Source organism: Oncorhynchus mykiss, chromosome 17, assembly GCF_057628025.1.
Source record: "Oncorhynchus mykiss isolate SJ-2025 chromosome 17, ASM5762802v1, whole genome shotgun sequence".
In the NCBI taxonomy this organism is placed as follows: domain Eukaryota; kingdom Metazoa; phylum Chordata; class Actinopteri; order Salmoniformes; family Salmonidae; genus Oncorhynchus; species Oncorhynchus mykiss.
Window position 1 is genome coordinate 49,873,514 of NC_143038.1, and position 17,640 is coordinate 49,891,153.

General features: G+C 41.7%; 1 protein-coding gene across 2 annotated transcripts; it reads left to right on the forward strand.

The window, feature by feature from the left end:
- Positions 1-3,236: 3,236 nt before the first annotated feature.
- On the forward strand, positions 3,237-17,323 carry LOC110494417 (ERBB receptor feedback inhibitor 1). Of its 2 annotated transcripts, none has more exons than XM_021569425.3 (4): positions 3,237-7,860; positions 12,614-12,813; positions 13,446-13,528; positions 14,180-17,323. In XM_021569425.3, exons 2-4 carry the CDS (start codon positions 12,662-12,664, stop codon positions 15,361-15,363), a joined length of 1,419 nt encoding a protein of 472 aa, XP_021425100.3. In that variant the 5' UTR covers positions 3,237-7,860; positions 12,614-12,661; the 3' UTR covers positions 15,364-17,323. The 2 variants fall into 2 exon arrangements, with proteins under 2 accessions (XP_021425100.3, XP_021425101.3); XM_021569426.3 differs by having other exon boundaries at positions 3,238-7,860; positions 12,614-12,825.
- The last annotated feature ends 317 nt before the right edge of the window (positions 17,324-17,640 follow it).

The window sequence follows — 17,640 nt, forward strand, 5'->3', positions numbered from 1 at the left end:
ATAAAACAAGGAATAAAAGTCTTATGATGGTAGTGACTGCCCATTACTGCTTATCACTTATTAACCATTATTTATTCACATTACTACTTAATACAACATGTCAGTTGTTGTGTGTATTACATTTGTTTCATTTGATGACATTATCACTATAGAGCTGCTGCCTATATGCTACCTATATCACTATTTTAGCAGTTCTTCAAAGTAAAGTATACTTTTATGACTTCTGAATAGCAACTATAAATAACTTAGACCAGGATTCCCCAACTGGTGGCCCTTGGGCTGAATTTCACCCTCAGTTTTCTGAGCTAAACAAAAAAATGATAATAATTGTTGGACATTAAAGACATGTGGACTACAGGAAACGGGGCTGTAGTGGAAAATACCGTTTTTGGAAATCTGTTCCAAAGTATTCCCACGCATAATAGAGAGATATACAGTATGTGATCATATACAAATGTTCGCAACGTTTTAAATTATTATATTTTAGTCAAATATTATTTATTGCGGTCATTTTTCAGTCTACAAATTATTTGTAATTATTTTCCGGCCACCTGACCATCCGTTTAAGACAAAATCAGCCTGAGACTGAATGTAGTTGATGATCCCTGACTTACATCATGTATTTTCAAGTAGAGATACCTCGCAAAGCAACTGCTCTCTATCCCTATCAATTGAGCATTCTTCTGTCTCTTCTCATAGCAGGTGTAAAATAAACACACAGACTGGACAAGTAGGCACACAATGGATTATGGTCATTGGTTAAACTATGTTGAATATTGGCCTGTTAGAAACTACAACTCCCTACTACATCACACAGTTCTGGCTTGAACTGATTTTTCTCTAGAGAAACTGCGCAATGTGTGCATTGAGCTCACAGAAAAAAAATTGTGAAATGGAATTCAAAAAAATTGAACCAACATTGGTCAATTAGTTGTTTAAAAAACTAAAAATACCAGAAATGTTGGTTAGTCGCTAAGAACTACAATCTATATATCAGTGTCCAATCAATGGTACCATTTCTGCTGTTTATTTCCAAGTAAACTTTGAATTCACAGTGAAAATACATATACGTAACAGGATTACCTCAACAGCTAGAGGTCATCAATCTGATGACCTCGATAGTGGATGAGTCATTTCTAGCTATGATGTTGCTTCCTTTTCTATCAAACACACCCCACCCTTCCTGCTGGAGAGAAAGCTGTTATAATCAGCTGTGAGAATGTAACGTCATTCCACATGAATATCCTGGTGTTGGAAAGGGTGAACCATATTGGGAAATTCCCTCAGGTTCAAAGGAAAGTAGGAAGCTGTGAGTTCTGGCATTATTGGGGAGGATATGGCAGGGGATTTAACCTAAGCCATCAAATGCTATATGACATGTATTTCATCTTGTAGAAAAGGTATCTGGCAGAGGAGTGCTGCGTCTGTATGTAGGACCTGTTGAGTGCCAGTAGATTTTTCAGTACTTATTTTATATACTGTCCCAAGCCCTCTCTTCTCTGTGCTGCCTGCCTGTCTGCCTGCCTGACTTTATAAGGAACTTCCTGTGTGGTGACATCACGCAGGCACCAGAGTGAAGAGGGCTGCTTTGTTATGGGAGGGGAAAAGAGAGGGGCGGAGGCATGGGGTAATACTTAGCACACAAAGTTCTCCAGTTAATCCTATCCATTCAATTTATCTGTCCAATCTAGTATTTTTTCATTTCATTCTCTTACACAGTTCTATGCTTCTTCTCTACACTCTAAAAATGAGGGGTTCAACAAGGGTTCTTCTAAGCTCCTCAATGTTCTTTGAAGAACCTTAGTGTTCTTGGCACTGAAAAGGTTCAAAAGGTTCTTCCAAGAACCCCATAGGAGGTGGGGTTCATCGAGGAACCTCCTTAGTTGGTGGGGTTCCTGCAGGAACCTAACTGCCCATCTGAAACATTTGGATTTTAATTTGTAAGGACAGCAGGTGCAGGCACTTAAATAAAACATTTAAAGGTTTCCTCAATTTAATGGCTAGCAGCATACTACCCTGCATCCCACTGCTGGCTTGCTTCTGAAGCTAAGCAGGGTTGGTCCTGGTCAGTCCCTGGATGGGAGACCAGATGCTGCTGGAAGTGGTGTTGGAGGGCACTCCTACTCCTACTGGTCTAAAAATGAACATCCCAATGCCCCAGGGCAGTGATTGGGGACACTGCCCTGTGTAGGGTGCTGCCTTTCGGATGGGAAGTTAAACGGGTGTCCTGACTCTCTGAGTTCATTAAAGATCCCATGGCACTTATCGTAGGGGTGTTAACCCTGGTGTCCTGGCTAAATTCCCAAGCTGTCCCTCAGGCCATCACGGTCACCTAATCATCCCCAGCTTACATTGGCTCATTCATCCCCCTCCTCTCCCCTGTAACTATTCCCCAGGTCGTTGCTGTAAATGAGAACGTGTTCTCAGTCAACTTACCTGGTAAAATAATAAAACATTTAAGGTTCGTCCCTTTGTATGATCTAAATTAATATTGTTTCATGGTGATACCATCTATCTTTTGATATTTGTGCACATCTTTCAAAAACAGAAAATGGACACAATTCAATGGATATCAATCAACAAAGAGGTAAGAATATGTAGACTGAGAATATGTTGAAGGCTTGCTGTATTGGGTGCAGATGACTGAACTGCTCACTTTTTGTGTCTGTGTCTGCAGGTATACAGAGGAAGAGGCATACAAAGGTATGTCAATTGGTGTCGGTATGTTATACAGATCACATGTCCCATCCTCCTCCCTTATTTCTTCAATGAATATCCCATAGGCCTCTACATTATGGATAAGGTATGTGTATGAAAACCATTATCAAAACTTTCTGTTCCATTATCATTTCCCACAAAAACCAAGGTATGAATACTGTCGTGTGCATGTTTTGTTAATCATCTGTATAATTACTATTTTGTGGATCCACATACTTCACCCTCTTTACACCTCTGATCAATATAACAGGAAACCTATTTGATCACCATGCACTGCAAAATCATTCTGGCTATGGATACGGAGAACATCAACACATTAACATCAACATGCCAGAGGATATACCCATTGGACTTGGGGCTCTGCTGGGCTATGCTGGGAGTCTACCTCATATTTGGATTTTTTTATTCTGCTTTGTCACTAAAATCTTTTCTTTTTTTTCTAAAATATTGTGTTATTGTTATGCGTATTATTAATAATAATACTGGGGGGGGGGGGGGGGTCCATCAAAATGTTATTAGAGGATCCATCAAAAGGGTTCTTCAAAGAATTTATGGGGGTTCCCCCACAGTTTCAATTTGAAGAACCCCTAAAGGATTTTCCATATGAAATCACTGTAAGTAGGTAATGCCAACAAAAGCTGTCAAAGTAAACAAAGCAATATGTATTTACTGTGCAGACTTGATTTTATGCAGTTACACAGAAATCATATGCAACACACAGCTCTCAAGCTCACCTTCATATATCCACAAACACCCAGTAATCTGATCTCACAACCCCACCATTCTCCTGCAGGCAACAACTGGCCTAAAGGAATTTAAAAAATGTCCTTGAAATTATAAAGGGGGATTAGAGAGAGCCTGGTCCATCCACGGCTAAATATCTAATGATAAGCCTGTTAAGTCCGGGGTCCAAGGCTGGCTATGGAGATTTACCAAGTCAAGCAATACGCACACTTTGTTACCTCCACTTACCTCCAGTTTCTGCCTCTATTTATTTAACAATGCACTTGTTTGTAGACATTGCATGACTGTGTTTGGTTAGCATGCATGGTTGTAGCTAGTTTGTTTAGCCTAGTTACACTACGTGACTATGTGGACATCTGCTCGTCGAACATCTCATTCCAAAATCATGAGCTTTAATATGGAGTTTGCTGCTTTAACAGCCTCCACTCTTCTGGGAAGGCTTTCCACTAGATGTTGATACGTTGCTGCGAGGACTTGATTCCATTCAGCCAAAAGAGCATTTGTGAGGTCGGGCACTGATGTTGGGCGATTAGGCCTGGCTCGCAGTCAGTGTTCAAATTCATCCCAAAGGTGTTTGATAGGGTTGAGGTCAGGGCTCTATGCAGGCCAGTCAAGTTCTTCCACACCGATCTCAACTAACCATTTCTGTATGGACCTCGCTTTGTGCACGGGGGCATTGTCATGCTGAAACAGGAAAGGGCATTCCCCAAACTGTTGCCACAAAGTTGGAAGCACAGAATCATCTAGAATGTCATTGTATGCTGTAGCATTAAGATTTCCCTTCACTGTAACTAAGGGGCCTATTCCGAACCATGAAAAACAGCCCAAGAACATTTTTTCTCCTCTACCAAAATGTACATTTGGCACTATGCATTGGGACAGGTTCTCCTGGCATCCACCAAACCCAGATTTGTCCGTCGGACTGCCAGATGGTGAAGCGTGATTCATCACTCCAGAAAACGCGTTTCGACTGCTCCAGAGTCCAATGGCGGCGAGCTTTACACCACTCCAGCTGACGCTTGGCATTGCACATGGTGATCTTAGCCTTGTGTACGGCTGGTCGGCCATTGAAACCCATTTCATGAAGCTCCCGGCAAACAGTTATTTTGCTGACAGAGGCCGTTTGGAACTCGATAGTCAGTGTTGCAAGTGAATATAGATGATTTTTATGCGCTACGCGCTTCAGCACTCGACGGTCTCGTTCTGTGGGCTTGTGTGGCTTGTCACTTCGCGGCTGAGCCTTTGTTGCTCCTAGACATTTCCACCTCACAATAACAGCACTTACAGTTGACCAGGACAGCTCTAGCAGGGAAGAAATTTGACAAACTAACTTTTGGAAAGGTGGCATCCTATGAAGTGCCACGTTGAAAGTCACTGAGCTCTTCAGTAAGGCCATTTTACTGCCAATGTTTGTCTATGGAGATTGCATGGCTGTGTGATTGATTTTATACACCTGTCAGCAATGGGTGTGGCTGAAATAGCCGAATCCACTAATTTGAAGGGGTGTCCACATACCCTTGTACATATAGTGTAGGTTGAACGGACACCCACAAAGTTTATAATTGCCGGAGTTTTTCCAACAGATATTCAAGCAGACAGAGAGTGACTCACCCATTTAGGTCATGCTAAATAGACATCTGTTGAAGGGTTTTGATACAGTGTAGCAAATGTGTAATATATAAACAGTGTAATAAAGTCATTTTATTTCTCAGTACAGTGGAACAAGTCCATTGTAATTCATTCACATCTAATCTGACGCTATAGTGTCAGACTTGAGTGACTGGTATGGGACATTATGACCAGAGTAAAGTCTATAAAGGACATTTCTGTTGTTTCATCATCGGAGCTGCCCAGTCAATATTCTGACAAACACAGAGCAGGTCCCAGGTAAACAGAAATGTCCACAGGCATCAGATAAGAAGCAACAGTCAGACGACGTGGACTCCATTCAGTTACCATGCAGGATAATATACTGCGGAGATAAGAGTGTTTCTCTGTGTGTTTGCTGCGGGGTCGATCCACCTCAAAAAGCACAACAAAGAGGATTTCAACACCCACCATCTCATATTTTTCTGAAATTGTTTCTGTTGTTCAAAACAGATAAGATTAGCATTCTTGCAACATTAGTTTATTTAAATATAATTGAATCTCTGAGAAATTAAGCTAATTGATTGCAGGATTCATATAATATTGAATAAATATAGTGCCTAAGACCCGGTTTGGACCCCAAAAAAATCTAATAATGAGTTAGACATGAGGAATCCAAAGAAATAGTCAAAAGCCACCCACGGACCCCAACCCCCCCCCCCCACCCTATGGCAATTCCACCCCAACAATTTGTATTTAGTTTCACTTCTCTATGTTTGAGAAGTAGTATGGATAGTACCATCTAGTTGTCAAACCTGGTAATATAGGATCTAGGATGGGACATAAACTCAACCACTTCAATTACTAATTTCTCTGAACTGGGGCAAAAACCATCACCAAATCCACTGAGAATACAATACATAGGATGAAGAAACAATACTCTGAGCCGCTTTTCCATACTACTTGTCAAACATAAAGAACTGATACTACTGTATATACTTGTTGGGTGGGATTGGCGTAGGGTGTGGGGGGTCCGTGGATGGCTTTTGACCGCTTCTTCGGATTCCTCATGTCTTACTCATTGTTAGGAAAAAGTTTGGCCCAAATCGGATGTTGGGTACTATAATTATTTCATAGTATATGACTCCTATACATTTGGGTGCAATCAAGTAGCTTAATTTCTCAGAGATCAAATTAAATTTCAACCAACTAATGCTTCCGGAATGCTTATCTTATCTGTTTCTAACTACAAGAACATTTTCAGAACAATCTGAAATGGTGGGTGTACTGATTTGCTGAAATCGACATGGAACGACCCTGTGCCTACCTCCTTATCTCCACTTGAGACATCCGTATTACCTAAACCTACTCCTCCTCTCTACTTCTCTCTGTCTCCCCTCAGCTTTGTGTGTGAGAGTTTTACATTCATTTTGTCTTTGTTCCACTGAGTCTAGCTGGAAACGATAAAGCACAGCTACAAACAGAGTGTTGATAGAGTCAATGGTACATCCAGAATAAGACTAACAGAGGTATGTGTATGTGTGTGTTGTATTCTCTGTGCTATGCAGTTGTGTTCAGACAGGTTAAGATTCAGTCTGGGTCCTCAAACAACATCTGTCTGCCCAGGGACTGCCAGGGATCAGCCAGTGTGGCGTCACACAAAGCCATGAGCACAGAATAGCTCATTTAATCCCTACCTGAGTTGCTAACAAAAATGATCCTTATCTTCATTCTGTAATGCAAAATGCAATTTAGCCAACTTAGAGCGTACAATATGTATTCCCCTCCCACCTCAATTTGTGCTGTATTTATTTGTTTTTGATAAGCACTCTAAACACTTACTCCCAGCATAATCTGCAAAATCTAAAATACTGCAACACACAATACAATGTACAACACTCAAGGAATGTAGATAAAACTGACTTTTGTTATGTCAGATGATAGTGTAGCCCAGGGATTTTCAAATCTTACCCTATGAGGTCCGGAGCCTGCTGGGTTTCTGTTTTACCTGATAATTAATTACACCCACCTGGTGTTCCAGGACTAATTCCGTCTCTGATTAGAGGGGAACAATTAAAAAATGCACTGGAACTGACTTTGAGGTTCAGAGTTCAGTTTGAAGGCCACTGTAGCCTACTGTACAGTAAAGATGTGGCAGGTAGCCTTGTGGTTAGAGTGTTGGACTAGTAACCCAAAGGTTGCAAGCTCGAATCCCTGAGCTGACGAGGCAGTTAACCCACTGTTCCTAGGCCGTAAATTGAAAAGAAGAATTTGTTCTTAACTGACTTGTCTAGTTAAATAAAAAATCAATCAGACAATTTTTACCAATGTATACCAACTATTAATTACACAAAACATCTGTAAATGTATAATTCTTAGTGAAGCCTGCAAAACACATATAGCCGCATAAATCATTTTAGGTATGCATATACATTATTCATGTAAAGTGAAACATAAAATCTTAATCAGTAGTCGAATGTGCAGGTGTTGTGTGTGCAGGCGGCTAAATGGAAAGCTATGTCTTTAAGAGTTGAGTGAAAGGCGGAGCCAGAGTATATTCTTGTAGCGTGGTGGAGCTTAAAAGAACATCACTCACAACAATAGTATTATTGAGTAGTCTCTCAGAACATAAAGAATAGTTACTGTACCAAATGCGTTGTCCTTTATTTCTCCTCAGTACAATCGCAGACTGAAGCTTGTAAATTGGGCTATACTAAACGTCTACGGCAAAACACGGGAAGTAGAACTGTCGCCAGAAGAGGATTCTTAACGTTTCTACGTAACAGCTGAGGAAAACTGCGAGGTTGTAAGGTGAGCTCTAAAAACATCTTGGTTTGCAGTGACATGTGTATTTATTTATTTGTGTGTGTGTGTGTGTGTGTGTGTGTGTGTGTGTGTGTGTGTATACGTGTTGATGACGGCAGCAGTGATTGATGCAATCTCTTATCTCAGCCGGTACATTGTATCATACATTGTATCCCTCCGTTATAATATCTTTATTAAACTGCTATGCCATTTCATACTAAACAATACACTACTATACAATATGTTAATCTATTCAAGGTTGGAACAACTTGTTCTCCCTGTACAGCTAAAATTAGGTCTGCGCTTTTAATTCCAGTATGTGACAGCGATTTGGTTCTTTATAGAGAGCAAATCAGTCACATACTGGAATTAAGTGTAGAACCCATGTCATGTAAATGTAAATACAATACCGATATATAACTGTATTGATTTGAGGTGAAAAGTTGATAGTTGCATATCGGTATATTATTTGACGATATATATCGCAATATTATTTTGTAACGATATTACTGTTATATTTTCGCTAGTCAGCTGTACCTGCACCAAAACTGCAGTATTTTTTTTCTTTAGCTTGCTCTCCATCTTTTAAAATCTTGAGCCAATATGTTTTCAGCACTTATTTCCGTGACGGATCAAAACTCGTTTTCTCATGGCTCTCTTGTCCATGTGCAGCAGACATATAGTGAGCAATATGTTTGGAACATCGAATCGCAATAAAATCACAGTATGGCATAGCATTCATACAGAATCGCGAAACCAATAGAATCACTATACCTATCATATCGGCAGCTAAGTATCACGATAATATTGTATCGTGAGGTCCCTGGCAATCCCCAGGCTTACTGACGATGTCAAGAATTAAGAAGTGATGGATCCTTATTTCATCAGTTACTTGAAATTGGGAAAAACGTATATTATGGAGTGAGCCACATACTTGTAAACTCGAACAATCAATCCTGTAAAGCAAGGGGGTGTGTGCACTGTTTGCCTGCAGCACAGGTAGAGCGGGTATGGTTGCTCGGGAAACCGCTGCATGGATGTCGTAAGTGGGGTGTGAACCTCTTCTTTCTATGTTTTTCTGTGCCTAATGTCGCTGTGTATAGTAAGGTTATGTCCTGAAATGTCACCATATAGGGCTGTGGCCGAAAGTAGTGCACTGTAGGGAAAATGTGTGATTTATCAGATGTGCACAACGTTCTCATGTTAGTGTGTAGCATACATGGTGTGTAAAACCATACCTCTTGGCCTGGAGTGACTGTGCTGTGCTCAAATAGGCCTGTGTATTACTCTTTTGATAGTACGCTATGGATGTCAAATAGAGATCATCACAAGTGTTTACCACACCGCTTGTCTTCCCACAACAAAAAATCCTCTCCTCTTTGAAATAATTTGCCTGCAATGTTCCCATTCATTATTTCTCTATGACTACCACATTTGTTTAATCCTGGTGTTGCCTCTAAATACACTAGTAAACTGTGATCAAACGCACATCCTTAAGTGGAGAGCAGGGCCGAAAAAGGTTGGTATAAAATAAATGGACGACTGTGCTCCACCACGTACCTTTATTCACAAACAAACAACGTTGAAGTGATCTGACGAAGGTTCTTGCAGGACCCAAACTTTTTATTTTTGTTGTGAATACATGGTGAAGCTTATGAATGTGTGGGCTCTATTTATTTTATGCCTCTAAATAAACTAAATGTAAACTATGGTTAACCAGTGCCAGGATGAACTGTTTTTGCACCTGTTGCCAGAGGAAGTGCGAGCCTCTCAGGGGTCATTATCAAGGATCAAGTTGCGTACTATCCCCTCCGAACTGAATCCTGGGCAAGGGATGGGAGAGATGCCATGTTGGGCAATTTGGCCTGAGCTGATGTCCTGGGCTGTTTCAGAGCTTTGTTTCCGAATGACCAGCTGTCTGGGCAGCACATCAATCTGTCCTTTCTCTAGAACTGCTGAGTTCTTAAAAGATCATGGATGTGTTCTTACTACTTGATGATTGGATGGTTGATGATAGATAGATATTGTTCTGGCCATGAATTTATTATACATGCAAAACACAACACACATTGACTGAACTATTCCTCCATATGATCAGCTGTAAATGGCATAGACTTCTGAAGTTATGGTCTCCATCAGTTGAGCAGAGATGTCCCTTAGTCACCCAGATTAGGTCTAGCCACTCTACCCAAAGGAAGTCAGTGGCTGTTGTGTGATGCACTCATTCCCGTCTCTTTCTGGTCGCAGGTTCCTAATTAAAGGTCATGTCCCCAGAATAAGTTTATGGTCTGTATGTAGGGCAGCCCAGCCCCCAAAGTGACTCCTTTTATCAACACTCTATGCAGGTTTTATTGTCTTCTCAGGAATTCAGCATTTTCTGTGTTGATCTTGTCAACCCCCATTGTCACACCTCTGAGAAGCAGAGGTTCTGTTGTGATTACATCATGTAGGTCTGATATCTGATTGGAGGATAACTTTACAGTAATACTATTGGTCAACAGCTCAGATTTTGAATCCAAACAACTCAGATGCTTATAAAAGGGTATTCGATTAATTGTTCTTCCTCTTATGTTCATGACTTGCCGTGGTGAGATACTTGCACTCTTTATCTCTCCCTCTCATGATCTATGGGCCATGGCATACGCCATGGTTTCTTTGTCTCGCTCTCTCTGACCACGCTCTCTCTAACTATGCTTAGAATAAGGGATAAACGCCAATGTTCTGTACATTTCCTTGGAAATAATGTACAATGCAGCGGAGTTCATTTTTCCAAGGCAATGTACAGAACGGTGGTGTTTATCCCACTTATACCACAGTTGCCAAAGAAAGCACTCATTTACCAGTAGGAATACCTTTTTCGTTGATATTATACTTTCTCATCTTTTGGTTGCTAGAGATGCAACCCAGTCGTTGGTTCGACTAGTTTGATATTGATGGATGCGACCCAGTTCTTTGTTCTGTTGACATGGCAATGTTCTTATTCCTTGCTTGCTGTTAGCTAACCAACTAGTTACGGCTATACAGTCACAACCTCAGCAGCCAGAATAACTGCACAGTTTATTCCGTTGCGTTTGTTTAAGCTGTTCAGCCCGCTTATCCCACTGTTGCCAAAGAAAACAATACTATAATCACATTTACCGGTAGAAATAAAACATATTTTAATTTATATAAGCAAATTCATACTTTATCATGTTTTGGTTGCCAGTCGTTCGTTCTTTATGTTCCATTGACATGCTCGCTGACAAACAGTCATGAACTCTGCAGCCAGAAGCTAGCTAAATAGTTTGTTGCTAGCAAACCTACCAATATAATAAGCAAACGAAAAAATCTTAAGTTGCTGAAAACAGCTGGTCAAACTAGGAACGTGGGAGTATTTTACAGCATAGTGCCACTTGTGTCATGACTGCAACAGTAGGGACCAGAGAAATTCATGTTCACCAAGTTAGGTCATTAGATGCTCCAAAAATGTCTCTGCACTAATAAATGCTAGCTAGCTGCATTTCTTTCCTCGTTAGACCTGCGTTTCAAATGTATTCAATTTCAGTTTGTGTGGTTGTTCGATAAGCTTTCTGTAACTTTGTAGCAAGTACAGACTGCATGTGTAGGTGTTTATTGCGTCATGATTGCAAGGTGTCACAACATTTTTTCCAACTGTGCCGTTAACTGGTTTTAATGTCCATTCTAGAATGCCCTTCTAACAATCAGAAACGAGTATTCAACAATGCTGTGGTATAATGCGTTGTAACGCTTGTTAGTGTTTTATAACTTAAGCTTTATGGCTTTTATGTGAATAAATTCATTTTACTAAATAAATAACTTGTATTTAGAATTCCATTCTCAGACATTTCTTCATTGCCTATTACTGTAACTCTTGCATATTGCTAATTATCTTAATGGAGTCAGATAAACATTTTAATAGGTGAATTGCTTAATCTTATTCAAATCACATGTGAGGTATATACAATGTATAATATCATACTTATCAAATATTACTGCCCACTACACAGACCTAAAACATCATTGTGTCGTGAAGGAATGACAGTTACTGGCCATTTCTCGTCTGACCTGGGATGAATGTTCTCCTGAAGACTGAATACATTGGAACATTTAGCTAATAATGTGCTGGTGTTATTTGTTTACACTTTGTTCTGCATATATGACTTGATTTCCTCCCTCTGAACCTTGCTTGCATTGTTTAGTCAGCCCTGACACACATTTGACATGACTCGAACATCCAGGTCATCTGACATGGGGAGTGCTTGCAACACCAGGCATATCTCTGGTTACAGGAACAGTCTAATTTAAAAGAGATCTCTTGCAGTCAGAGCTACCTGTCTGCTGGGACTCAATTAACACTCTGCTGTTGTAAAAAGACACTGTCATTGGTTTGGTTAAAAAATCAGCCATGATGTTGGGGGGGGCCCCCAGATAGCAAAATGTGTACAATAGCAGAAAATTTGCTTTAAAATGTAAAATCAGCCTCATGGAATAGTGTGAACAATAACATGAGATGATATAAAACAGCACATGTTTTGCTTTTAAACTGGATTTCCTTTTTTCTGATACTTGGAGAGAGCTTTTAACTAGAGATGTTGTGATATTGACTGTAAAATACAACCGCAGAGGATTGTGTCTCATGTTGGTGGAAATGTGTCAATGAACATAATAAAGAGGATATCTAATTGTGCTTTTATTACCGGCTCCTGCCTTGGGCCCCCTTCACTTTCACTCATGTTCCTGCCTCTTGTCTGTGTTACAGGTCCAGCAGTAGCAGCCAGCTGAGTGAGCCGAGTGTTTCCTGGCTTTGATGCGACCCGATTGTGCCTGGAGCATGTGCACAGCGGGCCTGACTGCCCAGGAGATCTGTTTACCTGCAGACAGCCCCTTCCTGCGGACCAGTCACTGTCTCAGCATGGCTGAAGCCAAGCCCTCATGGAGCCACCGCCATGAGCTGGACAAGTAAGTCCCAACGTGAGTCCTCGGTTACAAGAAGAACATGTTTTATTAGTTTATAGATGCCTTAAAGAAGTCAATAGAACTCAACCAAAACATTGGAATTGCCATGGAAAAGGGCTGTTGGGAAAGATCCCAAATCTACATTTAGGCTATTGTTTGTAACTTAGTATTTCACACTACGTTGAAGTAAACATCAGAGTATAATACTTGTTTGAATGTTAACCCCAACACATGTTCATGTCATCTTCACCAATCAACTGCATTACCCTTAGAAACAATTTTGACTACAACCACCGATTTCTGTATGCTAACCAGCTTTACAAACGGGAGTTACCCTTTAGCAGTCACTTCTTCTAAACCTGAAAAGGGACAACTTCTAAATGTTATTCAGCGAAACAGGCAAATATATCAAAATTGAACTTAAGTAACATTGTGGGCCTATTACAATACGAATCCACTTTGTTAGGTCAGATTTGTAAAATGTGCACCAATCTGGTCAATAAAGCGGTCTGTGTTCCCTTAACCGCATCTATATTTCACTAAGTGTATTCCTGCAGGGATGGTTGGAATTGCTATAACTACATGTACAGTATCTGGGACAATTACTCAACTATGTGCATCATACCTTTTTACAGCTTGTACTTCAGTATGGATCCAGCACCAACAGAATACAACTTTCGATTTCAGCAGCAGGTGCCACCATCGCTCAATTCTGAGAGTAAGTACTGGACCCAGCCACTGTAGATTCTATTTCTATGTTACCAACCACCACTTACACCCACAATCCTTCCTTTCGCCGTCTGCCTTATACACAGCCTTACAAGGAAGGATTTAATACCATGTCTCTGAGCCAACTGGTTGATGTTTACTGGGAGGTTCTTGTTTCTATAAGAATAGAGAGTCAGAATGCTGGCTTCCCAGGATCTGCTTGAACTATATCCTAGGGAATGTTTAACCAACCAATCAATCATACTGTATATTATGTACATAATACTTATGCTAGTTGTTATTACTCTTCTACTTTTTATTACTACTTGTTCCTTTATTACTTTTGTATTTGGCATTTGATTCTTGACTGTTATTGTACTGCATTGTTGAGGAGCGTTAGCAAGTAAGTATTTCACTGTACCGTGTGCATGTGACCAATAAACTTTGATTTGAACAAAATGATGAGAGGAGAGGTGCTTTCAAGTAATTAAGGTGTGTGTCTCTCTGACCTCCACACTTCCAGGAACCTTTTAACCTAGGGACCCTGCTAGGAGCCTGGCTCAAGTGAATTAGTGGTGCACTATGGTTGTAACTTTCTCTGGTAGTTACAAAATACCAATATTTTGATTGAATTGCTTTTCTAACCACCTTCTCCCTGCAGGACAGAAACATAGCCCTGGTGCACAGTGGTTACCCCCAAAGAAATCCCGTCCCACTCATCTGTCCCTGTCATCCAGCACTGAGCCCTCCACCCCTAGCCCTGCTGAGGATGACCAGGTGGTCCCTTCCTTCCAGAGGTTGTCTGTGTACGAACACTGCAGTCCCCCCCACACACCTAGCCGGGGGGCCAAACCCCTGCCACCTCTCCCTGGGCGGGCAGACCTTTCCCCTGACCAGGCCATGGACAATGAGGTGGAGTTCTTCACCAGTTCAGATGACCGACGCTGCTTGGTGCCTGAGCAGTGTCACCCCAAACCCTCTGCCTTTCGCTGTGGAGCCCCCAGCCGCAGGAGCTTCAGGGGCTGTGGGCAGATTAACTATGCCTACTTTGAGGGACCTGCGGGGCAGCAAAGACAACAGGAACAGAAGGAGCAGCAGCGGGTACAGGAACAACAGCGGGTACAGGAACAACAGCGGGTACAGGAACAACAGCGGCAACAGCACGAGCAGCAGGAACAGCAACAGAGGTTGGAGCAGGAGGTGCGGGAGCAAGCAGAGCAGCAGCCAGTGTGTCCCAGACAGCAGGACCGAGCCCAGAGGAAGCTGCGGCGCTCTCACTCTGGCCCTGCTGGCTCCTTCAACAAGCCCACGTCGCTGCGCCTGCCCTGTCATCACCGCCACACTCAGGGCATGGACAAACCAATGGTGCCCCCCCGCGTGCCCATCCCCCCACGGCCCATCAAGACTGCAGACTACCGCCGCTGGTCAGCTGAGGTGTCCTCTGGGGCCTACAGTGATGAGGACAAGCCCCCGAAGGTGCCCCCTAGGGACCCTTTGTTGTCTCAAGGCAGCTCCCGTACCCCCAGCCCCAAGAGCCTCCCCTCGTACCTTAACGGTGTTATGCCCCCAACACAGAGCTTTGCCCCAGACCCTAAGTACGTGAGCTGGGGTTTACAGAGGCAGAACAGTGAGGGGTCTCCCTGCATCCTGCCTGTCATGGAGAACGGCAGGAAGGCCAGCACCACACACTACTTCCTGCTCCCACAGAGGCCGGCCAACCTGGACAAACCTTACCCGGAGAAGATACTCCAGTATGTGGACTGCCCGGCAGGTCGCAATAGGGGGGCTTCAGACCCAGAATGGGATTGTCAGACCAAGAGGAAAGTACAGGTGGATATAGTTTGACCCGGAGGAGACAAATTAGGGAAGAACTCCAGTGGACACGCGCAATCAACCACTGGGGACACAGTGCCTCAGGACGCTGAGGCCTTCAAACACTTACTGCTGCTTTAACACTGACGACTTCGGTAGTTTTTACCTTGCTATTCTAAAAACATATGGGTATTTGACGTACCATTTACAGTTACTGGGACTACAACAAAGATGCATGAGCTAAATGATTTCTCTAACTATTGAGTGTGTGGGTAATATGTAACAATGTTTAGTTTGTTTTATATGATTTAATATTTTAGTACATTGAGTATATGGAAATGTTTTTCTGATAGTGGTGCAGTTAGCGTATAAGCTGCCTCAAGTTCTCAGTGGTGTGTGTGTGTGTGTGTGTGTCACATGTATAGGATGTTTTGTGAGTTGTATGTTGTGTTTTTGATATTGCTTTTGTGTCTCAGAACTTGGGGACAAAGGGTCAGTAAAGCAATCATAATCTCCTATTGCATATATGAAGTCTAAAGAAGAGGCCAATGTATTGAAACACTTTATGAAGGATTCTCCACCCACATCCCCATTCTAACTCCTATTATGTATAAGCATGAATATAGGAATGCACATATGTTTCCTGCCTTGTTGATATTTCAGTCTTACTCAGGCCACTATGTTTATGAATGGAAGTGTATTTCTGTGTTTCCCTCACTGGATGTACACTCTGTACCCGTGGGAGAGTGGAATAATGGTATGCCTGTCTCCAGTGGAATGTCTAGTGCAGTTTGTACTTTGTGTTAGGCGTGTGTGTGTGCGTGGTGCAACTGTGTTCGTGTTTTCCCTGCTGATTTTGTGACTTTTCTACCATATCGTAGAAAACTAGGTTAACAATATTTGTTACTGTTCTCTTCCTGTTTTCAACACTGCTGCCAAATACACGGTCGTAAAGAGAATCCTCCCTAACCCTTATGCTACTTTCAGTGTCCAGGTCATTTTGTGTTGCACAAAAAAAATGTGCCTGTTGAACATATGTGAATGTATGATTTTCTTACTGTTTGGGCAGCTCAGTAGCTGGTCAAGCTGGGAGTCATTGTCTGTCACTAATTGTCTTCAATACTACCTCCCCAATGACAATACAAATCAATATATACCCAAAAACCTTGTGGAACGTAATCCTAAAATAATTTGAATTGAAACCTCTAAATTAAAACTGAAACATTGCCAAATATTTCTCAAACGCCCTCAGTGAAAATATGATTAAAATCCAAACCACTACTTCACTTAACATAGTCCATTTACCATATTTCAGAATTACAAACCGAATGACCGGACCTTTCATTTGACATTATTTCGACTACACCAAGTGATCGTGGATCCCAGAGACGTTGGGCTCACCTGATAACATAGACATATTATGCTTGACTGTGTGGGGCTTACCTACCTGAAACGGACTTTCCTGTTCTGCTAATGCATTCCTGCCTGACATGATTGCAGTGGGTGTGGTCCAGAGACTTTGGCTGCTGGCGGCCAGGAAATGATATGGATTTTATTGTAATAGATTATTCAAGAATCATAATGATGACATAGTGAATTTAGCAAGTGCATCGAAGTAACCCTGGATGGAGGTTGAATTGGATAGCAGATTAGCTCTACAGTCAAATGGTCACTTAAGTACATTTTCCCTCAAAGGGAAAACAAAGCTAGTAGAGGCCGTGTCGTTTTCTATTTAATGTATAATACATTGTTTACATTGTACACTGATAGGTTATTTAATCTTAACCTATTCCCATGTCTTATCGGAAACAATGAAATCAAATGAAGACTAGTTCATCGAGAATAATTGACATTATCTGCTGTGGTGAAACAAATGCACTGGCAGTAAAGAACATGATACTGTGTTTATTTAACATAAATATACTAGTCATTATGAATATTTGATCAATGTATCAGTCTTTTAAAGGGAAAAATAAAATGACTTATTTATGAATCGGCCTTTGTTCTGTACTCTGTTTGTTGAATGGTGTGAGATGAACTCTGATTCAGCTGTTTGGCCTGTTTTATCACCCCCACCCACACCCTCATGCAGTGCCTCATTACAGCTGGCTGCAGTCCAAACACACAGCAGAGCGACTTATTCAGACAGACAGGTATACATTACCTTCCCCTTCCTGGTTGTAAGTATGACTCTCCCCCCGGCTACCTGTTGAGCAACTCAGAGGCCAGGTAACCTGGTTCCTCAGGTCTTCAGTGCTTCATGTTGCCTTGTTTCACTGAGTCCATAGCTTGAATGATGATTGGAAAAGT

What these genes read in the sequence shown, in the direction of transcription:
- LOC110494417 (XM_021569425.3), top strand. Translation starts at nt 12,662, where the DNA reads ATGCGACCCGATTGTGCCTGGAGCATGTGCACAGCGGGCCTGACTGCC. An exon ending in CACCGCCATGAGCTGGACAA is followed by an intron (nt 12,814 to 13,445) that starts GTAAGTCCCAAC and finishes ACCTTTTTACAG; the next exon opens with CTTGTACTTCAGTATGGATC. An exon ending in ACCATCGCTCAATTCTGAGA is followed by an intron (nt 13,529 to 14,179) that starts GTAAGTACTGGA and finishes TTCTCCCTGCAG; the next exon opens with GACAGAAACATAGCCCTGGT.